Source organism: Engystomops pustulosus, chromosome 8 (genome assembly GCF_040894005.1).
Source record: "Engystomops pustulosus chromosome 8, aEngPut4.maternal, whole genome shotgun sequence".
NCBI lineage: Eukaryota > Metazoa > Chordata > Amphibia > Anura > Leptodactylidae > Engystomops > Engystomops pustulosus.
This window is the reverse complement of record NC_092418.1, coordinates 97,800,274-97,812,308: the sequence shown is the minus strand read 5'-3', so window position 1 is coordinate 97,812,308 and position 12,035 is coordinate 97,800,274. Positions and strand designations below refer to the sequence as shown.

At 40.3% G+C, this 12,035-nt stretch overlaps 1 protein-coding gene across 4 annotated transcripts in view; it reads right to left on the bottom strand.

Moving 5' to 3' along the window:
* The window catches only part of ITGB6 (integrin subunit beta 6), a 117,299-nt gene that overhangs the window by 52,230 nt on the left and 53,034 nt on the right, over nucleotides 1-12,035 (bottom strand). For all 4 annotated transcript variants that reach the window (XM_072121906.1, XM_072121907.1, XM_072121908.1 and 1 more), the window contains 3 exons: nucleotides 9,499-9,578; nucleotides 1,668-1,884; nucleotides 1,117-1,363 (listed from right to left, as the gene is read on the bottom strand). In XM_072121906.1, coding sequence (XP_071978007.1) covers nucleotides 1,117-1,363; nucleotides 1,668-1,884; nucleotides 9,499-9,578 — 544 coding nt within the window. The remainder of the gene's footprint in view (nucleotides 1-1,116; nucleotides 1,364-1,667; nucleotides 1,885-9,498; nucleotides 9,579-12,035) is intronic.

Here is a 12,035-nt window from a genome sequence, read left to right as displayed (position 1 = left end):
TATCTTTTTCCTTGTCTAATTCTTCCTAGAAATTTATGAGTAGTTAAGAAAGTGGGTGTTCCTGTATAGTTTACTCATAATTTTTTAGGTGGGATAATAGAAGAAACAGCAAAACAAGAGAAAAGATAACTCAAAATTGGTATATTGTGAGTTCAATTAGTTACCTTAAAGGAAATCTACCACCAGGATGAAGGATTGTAAACCAAGCAGACTTACATGCTGGTAGTAAGGATCTGGTCTTCTTTTAAATTCTCATGCACTTGTTTTTACCAAAAAAAGGCTTTATAAATTATGCAAATGAACCTGAGGGGCTCAAGGTTTCAAAACTGTTAATTAAGCCCAGAGACCCTTAGGTTCATTTGCATAATTTTTAAAGCCACCTTTTGTAACAAAAAAACCTAAGGGAATAAGAAGCTAAAAAAAGGGGCACACACTAACATGTAAGTGTACTTGGTTTACAATCCTTGATCCAGACATGTAACAAGTTTGGTTTAATAACACAATAAAAATTAATGTAATCCTGAATTTCACAATACAGAGACTCGTTTCCTACAAAGTGATGCAATTTAACCAGAGTAAAAAAGTCAAAACAGTACAGAAAAGTATAAAAAAAATTTGATTTAGTATTTTATACCATAAAGTTACTTACTCTTACTGGCATTTTTTTTTATAATGTATTATTATAACTGTGTAAAAATCTATTACGCTGGATTGATGTTTTTTTTTTTTACTGTAATATGATATAGTAAGTACAATAAGCACTAAATAATAAAATTGTATAAATTATAATAAAAATGATAAAATTATAATTAAAAATGATCATAAAATTGTATAATTATAAATAATAATAATATATAATAAAATAATATTCCTTTTATGATAACTAAACTGTAAGGTCAATTGTATCAGTAATTTATAGTCCATATGGAAAATATATTTGTGCTCTTTTTTTGTCTATTTAGAGGAATAGTAATGATGTCTTTTTGGCGCTGGGCCTTGCGTTCATTTTGTCATCATTCGATAAGTCACAGATGAGTAACACATTATACGCTCCTCTGATTAATCACAGTCAGCAATTATAGGAACATCATGACTAAAGCTGAGTAAGCTTCTTACTGGCAAGGGTTGTCAATATCCTCAGGAACAGTTTTTATGTAGGGAGAAACTGGCTTTTCTACGAATGTCCCAAATCCCAGGCGGAAGTTACTTGTCAGATTGGACATCTCCTTAGAAAGTGTAGATCCTAGTTGTTGTATGGTTCTCAAGTCATCACTCATGGAGGCAGAGAGGTCCATTAAGTAATATAAGTCAACTGGGTAATCTTCACTTTGACGGACATCGACTTGAAATGTAACCGCATTTCCTGGAGGAATTAATGGAGAGCTCAATCATATAGTAACTGTATCGGTTTTAGGTTTCCATAATAATAGTCAACTTCAATAAAAATGTGTTTAATCTGGAATAAATGAGACCAGAGGTTATGGAATATTTGTTCTCAAGTCCCACATCTGGATTATTTGATGTTCTGGAATGTTGGATGAATGCAAATTGTTACATTATTTGTGATTATTATGACATCTTTGGAGCTGGAAGATAAAATTACTCTGGACATATTAGAGATATTGTACATCTGTTCTGCCAAACTTTTGCTCCTGGATATCGCTTACCTGGCCTGAGTTTTAGGACAAGCTTCTGTGGAGTGATCTGGGTCCCATGCTCATGGCTTTTCTGTACTCCTTCTGTTAGGGGAATGTTTCTGAGGGTTTCTAGCTTAGATATTGGAAATTCAATGTGGTTTGCTGTACATCCTTTAGAAAGAAGCCTTTCCGGAGTGTCACACCGAATCGGGACCTCGTGAGGATATGAAAAATTCTGTGGAAGTACCTATAAACCAATATAAAGAGTTAAGATAAAAACTGAGACTAAGTCCAGGTGCCACCGGAGATCAATGGTTTGGGGTATGTTCACGTCGATGTTTTATCAAGCGGAAGAAACTTCCAACATATTTTGGCACTTTTTGGTATATTTTTTGAGCACTTTGCTGTTTACTTTTTTAATCATTAAAAGGTGCACATACACTCTTAGTAGGAGCACAGAGACTGCAGAATTAACCCATTCACAGTCATGTTATACATTATCGTGATAAAAAATTGGAACAGCTACATTAGAGTCCATAATCTTAGCTTTCAAATGGCACCAGAAGCAAAACTTTAGTTGCCAGTTTTAAGGTACTCCTTAGAACAGGATGAAACATTTTACTTCCTACCTCTGTGTCATTGTAGGAGGAAGCTCCTAGTAAGGGGAAGAATATGCTAAACCATCTAACCGTCATATATTCCCTGTATAGTCTTCGTGTGCCAACACGGTATAACACATAAAATTGTCTCCATTTTATTACCCATCTCAGAAAATGTCAGGATCACAGACTTAGGTTCAGGAAGGGAACCTGCTGGACCACATAGGACTGTCCTCTGACAGCTCTCCGCCCTCCAAAACCTAAGCTATTTGTGGTGAATTAGCACAGTAGAGACTGATGTTACGGAGATTTGTGGTACAGTTCAAGACAGTGACACCAAAGTTCAGTCCAAAACTGGTCTCACCTGCATTAATTCCAACAGCAGGACCAAAATAATAGCCCTTACATTTAGGCATAAAGCATTAACAAAATCAGGGATATCATCATCCCAGGCGTGGAAGTCAGGGCTGTAGCACACCTTGTCACCTTCCTTTCATTCTCTCTCTGCTGCTCTGCTCAGCAGCTATATACAGCCTGATTAGGCTGCTACCATCACCTGTGTCCAAAGTGCTGGACGGCACAAAACCTGACAAAGCATAACAGAGAAGTGGAATGGACCGCCCCACTACCAGCCTCAGAATCCATTCCGTATAAATCCTGCGCAGGAGAGTTTTAAACAACCGCTCCAACAAATAGCTTGTTTGAGTCGTACTTCCCGGATTTACAGTGTTTGTAGCTGGACAAACACATCCGCATTAAGGCCTCGCATAATAAGAAAACCCAGGGGAAGCATTTGGCCCATCCACAGTTAACCCCTTCAGTGTCTCACATATTTTAGATGTCACCACTTTGACAAAACACCTAGCAGAGACTAGGCCCAAATACAATATTACACTCACTATTTAGGCAATCAATTGTGTCTCATCTGAGTACATGAAACGTCGATAGAACACAAGAAAGCTCTTATTAAATTGAGGTTTTAGTATCAAAAAGTACAGAGCTTACAAAGGGATCATAATACAAAAGGATAATGTAAAATCAAAAGACATGTACGAACAATGCAACAAATAAACAGTTTGTTAAAATAAAATGGATAAAAACAGAACTTAATACATTATGTGACAGGTAAGTAAATGTGCCCCTATAAATCTGGTGCCTAGGGGAGCAGAAATACAAAATCAATCTATCCGCTGGGGATCCCCAAAGAATGACAATTTTTATATGGACCTCCCCTCCCCCCCAGCCCTCCTGCCTGTGATGACATGGGAAGGCTTGGTGTATGTTAATTTTCTATTACGACCAACACCTTTATCCCTCAAAATCTTTAAAAGAGGATATCTTGCCATGAGGGCATCCTTGGAGCTCGGTCTTACTTCCATCTTTTCCCTCATAAAGTCCCACATACATAGTAAATATGATAACAGTAGGAATAATTTGGGAATTATTTAAAGAGGACCTCTAACCCCCGAAAAATACCTCCACCAAATATGTTCCCCCTAATCTTCTCCCCAGCCCCTTTATATTTATTACATTTTTATTAAAATTTGTGTGTGCAAACTTTGTTTTAATCGATCCAACCTCTTACCGAATAAGAGGTCGGATCCTCGTACAGGTCCCCTGGCAGTCGGCCATATTCATGAGGGGGCCGGCCGACACGCCCCTCCACGCCCCTCCACGCCCCTGTCAGTTGGGGACCTGTAAGACTAGCCAGCAGCAGTGCATATATTGTGCAATCGCTGCCGGCTCTCTGCGATGCGGCGCACCCACAGCGGCTGCGCGGCGCTTATTCACACTGCTGCCACATATTTCTTTGTGTACAGTTAGATGAGGGTTTCTAGATGTGACCTCAGCTCTACAGGACACCACCTTTTGCTGATCTCTGTTGGTCGGTTTGATAATCGTATCTGGTTCCTGTGGATCCTGGTTTATGGCACAAGCATCCTGGTCTGGTTTAGTGAAAAGCAGAGGAATTTCAAGGAAGGGGCAGCCTCTTTTACTCATAATTTTGATGTTTCCTTATCTTTATCGCCACAACCATGCCAGGAGTTGTAGATCATAACTTGGAGAACGGGTTCTCGTTTTTTTTTTCTTAAAAAGTAAGAAGGTGAAAAGTTACACAATAAATCATAACCTTGGTCAACGCCAAGACTTGGAGATGTATCAGCATCAAAACTGCTACATTATTTTGTCTCTACATTTTCAATGATTTTGTGAAGTTATGTGCAGCAGTAGAGTTGGCAACAAATATGAAAGTTATTCCGAGCTCCTGGAGAAAAAAAGAAAACAATATATCTGCTTCATACCCAAAATTCCAAGTAAAAAAAAAAAAAACCTCTCCTCAGTGATCATAGGCTTTTATGTTCATATTCTATATAGCCATAGGGAATCCCAAGCCTTGATAACTCATTTCCCAGCAGAACAAGGAGATGGTAAGATCTTACATTGATGAGGTCTGGACATCTCGGGGGCACTCCTTGACTTCCGCCCAGACGATAATATTGATTCATTTTCCATTTATCTCTAAAGCAATCTCAAAGTCTAATTCAGTTGTATTAGATGGATGTTTTTTTCCGAGGCAGGAAGTAAATCTCGCATTGAGTGCCCTTAAATGGCGAAATGAATTCATCCTACTGTTTTGTCTGACTGAAGATATTCACCGTAATATCGGCCAGAAAATGCTGTAACAAGAGCTTCCTGCCGGAGAACTTGCAGTCAGCGGGAGTATTGTGTGAATATTGGACAGTGCCACTAGATAAATGTACAGAATATTGGTATTATAATATGAGAAACCCATGAAGAGCATCCCGAAGGTCCAGCAGGAAACAATTTGGCTTGGAGATAACTTTAGAGCCAATCACTTCTACTGGAGTCTATTAAATAAAAGAAGATTCACAAATATCTGATTAGATGTGAACTTGTTCTTTGTAGGTGAAGGGTAAGTCCTCAAATCCCTACTGGATAAAAGTGGAGGATGAACTTCACCTTATGCAGCATAAATGACTACATACAAATGACCTAAGGAGTCACAGAGGTTGAGAAGAGCAACACCGGCCTGACCCCCCATGGGCGGAGTACATCATTATAAGCTACCTTCATCGGCTGCCACACAGACTTGTGATGATGGGTAGAGCAGACACATGACCAAAAAGATAGATATTAGCAGGGGCGTGCAGGGGGGGTGCAGAGGTTGCGATCGCACCTGGGTCTAAGAGATTTAGGGGGCCCTTATGTTGTCACTTTCCCATATGAGAAGATTATTACTATAAACCAAACATTATAGTCGGGGGCCTGGCACAGACTTTGTACTGGGGCTCATCAGCTTCTAGTTACGCCACTGGATATTAAGCAAAAACTCTCTGGTTGTTCTTACAACCTAAATTCATCGTCAGGAGAGAAGATGCCTTCAAAGAAGTCTCTATTCTTCTTACCACAATTAGGAACAATGTACCAATTCTTAATACGTTTACTAGTTCCCGGCTTCTCATGTGAATAGCTATAAGCAAGAATAATCCAAACGTGTGTACCAAACTCCGGAATTAAAAAGTTTTATTATACTCACATAAAATGTAATAAAAACAGCTTATCGAAATATCATATTGCCACAGGGTATAACGCTGTAGCGGTGCCCAAAATCCTGGGTCGGGTGGCTGGGTGGCATTACTCCCTATTCCAACATGCTTTTTAGTCCAGCAGTTTTATTACTTTTTATAGGAGTATAATAAAAAACGTTTTTTTGACACCGATTCCAGAGCATGTCCACACTATGCCAACTTACTTTTAGCTATTTGAATGAACTTCTGGGAAGTAGAATACCGTGTGGTAATGAGGATGGATTTAGAATCTTAGAATGAGAGTATTGTATTGTATACTAATCTGTTAACCCCTTGAGGACAAAAAGGTTAACAGATGTTTTTGCATTTCCATTTTTCACTCCCCACTTGTGAAATTCCATAACTTTTCATTTTTCCACACAGAGCTGTATGTGGGCCTTTTTCTGTGTAACAAATTGTACTTCCTAGTGAGGGTATTTAATATTCCATACCGTGTACTGGGAAGCGGGAAAAAAACTTCAAATGCGGTGAAATTGACAAAAAAACACTTTTGCACCATTTTCTTTTGGTCACTATTTTTACAGATTTCACTGTATGCTCCGATGACACCTCTCCCTTGTTCTCTGGATCAGTATGATCATGGAGATACCAAATATATTTAGGTTTTATTAGGTTTTAGTAGTTTTAAAACATTTTTAATCTTTTGTACAAAACCAAATCTTCATTTTGTCATATTCTGAGGTCAATAATTCTATGTTGGTTTAAGGTGGCTTTTTTGTGGGATGAGATCATGTTTTTATTGCTACCATTTTGGAGACTGCACAAAGATTTGATCACTTTTTATTAAAATTTTTGTGTTTTGTAAAATGAAAAAAAAAGTGGCGATTTGGACATTTTGGCGCTATTTTCTGTTACGGGGTTCACTGCCAGGAACCATTTTTATAACAATTTTTATATTTGATAGATCAGGCATTTTGGAACACAACAACACAAAACATTTTTAGGATTTTATTTGTTTATTTAGTTTTATATCAGTTCTAAGGAAGGGGAGGGAGATTTGAGATTTTACATTTTTATTCATTTTTTATTTTTTTATTTTACTGTCATTTAGAATCCTATGGTGTCTGAAGGTCCCTGCCTGAGATTTTACAGATAGTCTAATATATCTATTAGCCCTATATCTCAGGATAGGAAGATGCCAGAAATGAGTTATAGGTATCATTGGAATTGTTGTCAAAAGCTTTCTACAGCTGTGCTAAAACTATTTCTTGTCAAGTAATAATAATAATAATTCTTTATTTATATAGCGCACACAGATTACGCAGCACTCCACAAAGCATGACAAATCGGTCCCTGTCCCCATGGGGCTCACAATCTAATCAACCTACCAGTATGTTTTTGTAGTGTGGGAGGAAAACGGAGGACCCGGAGGAAACCCACCCAAACATGGAGAGAGCATACAAGTAACTTTATAGTTACTTTTTAACACCCGCAGTCAGTGACAGCACTGATGACTGGTGCTAACAGTGGGTGTTTGCTGCATTTTGCAGCTGGTTGAAAGCGGGGATGGGAGGTGGTCCAGGACAACGAGAATGTTGCAGGAGGTAAGGATAAGTTTTCTGCAACTTTTGACCCTGGGGTTTTTAACCCTGTATATACATACACAAACGACAAAAGCAAAACAACCACCACAACATAAACAATTGCCATAGTCTCCCCTATAGCACACTACACAATTATATATAAGGAAAATATATTTTGGTGTCTGTGACATTTCGGTCGCCTTATAGACACGTAAGGTCAATTAGTTAGTGTTTTTCACTCCCTGAAAGCTTGGGTTCCAAAAGGGACAAGGAGTAAGAAAGAGTTGTCCACACCTCCGTTATGATACATTCCCACAGCCCTGAATGGCCGACAGCTCCCTTTCACTGGCCTCAATGAAACAGAGCCCTATCAATCACAGTAGTTTCTGCCACCTGCTCTTGTTAGATGTAAGCCCGGTCTCTATCAGGATTATGTCAGGCCAGAAGCCAGCCCAGGTAGCGTATATATAACTGAGAACGGATGTGGGGATACATGTTTCGAGATAAAAGAACAACACAGGTTGAATGTATATATTTAAATACCATCAGGGTCCACAAGACAAAAAAACACACAGGGGAACACATGTACAGTTGACAGAGAGTGTTAAATTACAAGCAGAGTACAATATAAGTAATCCAATTAAAAGTCAATTACCTTGTGCTGCATCAATGGTGATAAGATGGCCAGAACTTTTTGATTCTTCCTTACTTTTTGATGTGATCTTGTGTTGTAATAATCCCCCAGGACTAAAACTATAGCCAAGGAGTTGATTTGCTTTTATGGTTGGTGTAGACACACCTCTTCCACCCCTAGGTGGGTTTCGGAACACATCCTACTTGGACCAGATCCAGGGCCAGGGGTGAATTTTAACTTCTCAATGGGAGGTCATAGGACTACTGTTCCAGTGTCATCACACCCATATAGATCTCCTGTGTCTTTTGAGACCAAACATGACCCACCTACTATGCTCCAATCCATGACCCCAGAATTGACTTCCTCACTATCACAACCCCAAAAACTCATTTGATATCTGGCTGGGATGACCTATAATTCCATAACTGGTACATGAAGTCATTGTGCATATAACCTTGGTACTTCTCTGTGCAGATACATCTGCTCAAAGAGTGAATTGACTCGCACCTTCCATGGACGTAATTTGGCTTGCATTTAGGATAAGGTTGGGGGATATTCGAAAAGATACATGAAAAGACCTGACATGTGTCCTCCCATGCTGTCTACTTTTATATATTCATCAGAGGCCCCCTTTAGTGGATACTAGGGGACAGCACTCTTTTGTTTCCCCTTGTGCCCACCCGCTACCTCTCGAGGCTTGAATGACCCCCAACTTCCCACCATATCAATCTCCTGGCTCCTGTGCTATTACACCTATAGGGAGTCATGACATGTTGATGGTTGGGGTATGGTCCCAGGGGTCCATGTGATGGACTGGCAATGGACTCCTCCTGGGCTGGTTGCTGAGCTACTACTGGAAGGCCGGTGGGGCCTTCCGGTAGTCGCCGGATGGCTGGGCTGGTTGGTCTGTTAGAAGCTGATGGCAAACCTCCACAACACCAATGGATTCCCCTGCCCTGACCATACAGGGTACCATCAGTCGTTCCCTGGGTTACACCTCTAATGAAACCTGCTGGAGTCCTGAAATGTGCCACCCACATGTGCCATTGCTGTATACTTCTATATATCCCTCACAATGTCAATTTGCAAATAAAAGAAAATAAGCCCTAAAATATATTTTTAGATTTTATAAAATTTACCTCAAATAAAAAAAATAAAAAATTGCGGATGATCAAATAAAAAATATTATGCAAACATTTTTTTGGGGGAAGCCAAGTCAGCAAAATCGATAAAATGTTGCCCTTTTTTCCGGCTTAGTCATGAAAGAAGTTAAGAGACCTGTGTTTACTTGTTGTGAATATATAACATGTTAAAACACATTACAATGAGATATAGAGGCTACAGACTGTGGGTCACTCTGCTTCATCTAGATTCTGCAAAAATAGAAGCACCTAGGACAGCTGACAGAAAGAAAGAGGTCGAGCCCGAAGCGTCTGGTGGTAACAGAATCTAAAAGTACAATTCTTGTCATGCTACAGCGGCTTACAGATTTACCTTCTGAGAACACCATGCGCAGTGTGGTCCTAACTTCAGGCATTCTTCACAAGTCATTGTACTTTTCAGCGAACAAGCGCCTAAGAGAGAGGAGAGGGACTAATAAACGTGAGATGAAGAAACCACAGCAATAGTAGTTGAAAGCCAACTGAGAACATTTCCGAAGATGCGGGATGAATTTTATACTTTGAATTAACACTGAAGAGGCCAGGACCAGATCCTTGGCAAGCAGGGGGCTCGGGAGGAGGAGGTGGGAGGGGTGAGCGCTCTTCACCCCTCCATCCTCCATTGGCAGACGAGCGGCTGCTTGTCGGATGCCCGACTCTGCGACAGCACAGTGACACACCGGGAGCTATAGAAGTCTATGGGGGCCGTGATCTGGACGCAGATCATGCAACCAGCTCACCAATAACGGCCACCTGAATGAGCCCTTAGGAAAACAGACACATTGTGATATGCCTAGTGCATGGCTAAGGGGCGTTACATGACCAAATCACAGGCAACAGCCATGACCACCACCACAGCAAATCATAGGCCACCACCGTGACGACATCCACAGCCAATCATAAGCCACAGCCGTGACCACCACCACAGCAAATCACATGCCACAGCCGTGACGACTTCCACAGCAAATCACCGGCCACAGCCGTGACGACTTCCGCAGCAAATCACAGAGCCCAGCCGTGACCACCACCACAGCAAATCACAGGCCACAGCCGTGACGACTTCCACAGCAAATCACAGGCCACAGCCATGACCACCACCACAGCAAATCATAGGCCACCGCCGTGACGACTTCCACAGCCAAACATAAGCCACAGCCGTGACCACCACCACAGCAAATTACAGGCCACAGCAGTGACCACCACCACAGCAAATCACAGGCCACAGCCGTGACGACTTCCGCAGCAAATCACAGAGCCCAGCCGTGACCACCACCACAGCAAATCACAGGCCGCAGCCATGACCACCACGCAAATGACCAGTCCCTGATTGGCTTATTTGTATCAAATTTCATGGAGGGAGAACAGTATATGGCAAAGTATTCCTGGTTTCCCTGACCACATAGTATCATAGTAGATAACCCCAGAAAGGTGGGGACTGAGAGCTGAGGAGTGAGGAGCACAGACAAGTCTAGTGTTGTTATTTGACATGCAGCATATTGGAGGGAATGAAGAAATTACTTTTCATACCCGACCTGAGGGGACTGGTAATTTAGTAGGGAAAAAACAGGCGATGGGTTCTCATTAAGTGATAAACGACCTTGTCATCACAATCAACCAATAAGAAACTTATTATACTTTATTATACCCTGGATAGATGAAAGGCCGCCGCTTTTTTATGTACAATATTTTTCATATCTTTATTACAGAGTTATTCATTAGCCATGATTTCTATACTCCACACTCACTGCTCATGGATTACTAATGTTTCTCCAGTCCCTTAGTCCCTGCCACACACATTTATTGATGTGTTGAGAATTTATCTGCTCTACATGAAAACAAATTGTAGTTCCGGGTTGGTCTGCAACTTCCTAATCTCTGCCTATTATTTATTTTCTACTTATCAAAGATGGAACTTCCTGTTCAGTGCAAATATTCTCCCTACAAAATACAATACAAAGGCTGTAACACAGGGCGATGTAAGTGGGGTTGGCCTCTACTGTATCTCCGCTTGTCTAGGATTTCATACAGAAACAAGTAAAGAAACAATGTTTTATGACAGATTCCGAACAAATAGCTCCATACATACTGCACCCAATATACATTGTACTACTACACCATATAGTGGCCTCTAGGTGCATGATTCATTACCTGCATCATGTGCTACTCCCGCACTGAAAAACAACAAGTTTGTGTTTTCCTGCTCCTATCAGACGTGCAGACATGCATGAGTCCCCGAGAGACTATTACACTGAGCAATGGTACTGTGCTATGCTACATTATAGAAACACCAGTCATTATATAGACACCACAATGGCCATCATGTGATCAAATATTATTAGGGCACTGTACGACACTATTATTCATCAACTGTGTAAAACTTTTCTACAATCACTGCGTTGTACTATTTATTTCAATCATTGTATGGCACTATTACCAGTATATGTTTGTTATACACTTTATGGTGTTATTATTCAGCTAGTGTTTGGCATTTTTATAAGGTCACTATTATTTGGGGACAGTGTGGTTTTTTGATGAGATCACTATTATTTGGAGATCGTATGGGACTATTTTAACATCACTTTTAATTGGGGACTGTATGGCGCTATTATAGGATCACTATTATTTGGGGACTGTATGGCACTAGTATAACATCACTATTATTTGGGGACTGTATGGCACTAGTATAACATCACTATTATTTGGGGACTCTATGGCACTAGTATAACATCACTATTATTTGGGGACTGTATGGCACTAGTATAACATCACTATTATTTGGGGACTGTATGGCACTATTATAACATCACTATTATTTGGGGACTGTATGGCACTAGTATAACATCACTATTATTTGGGGACTGTATGGCACTA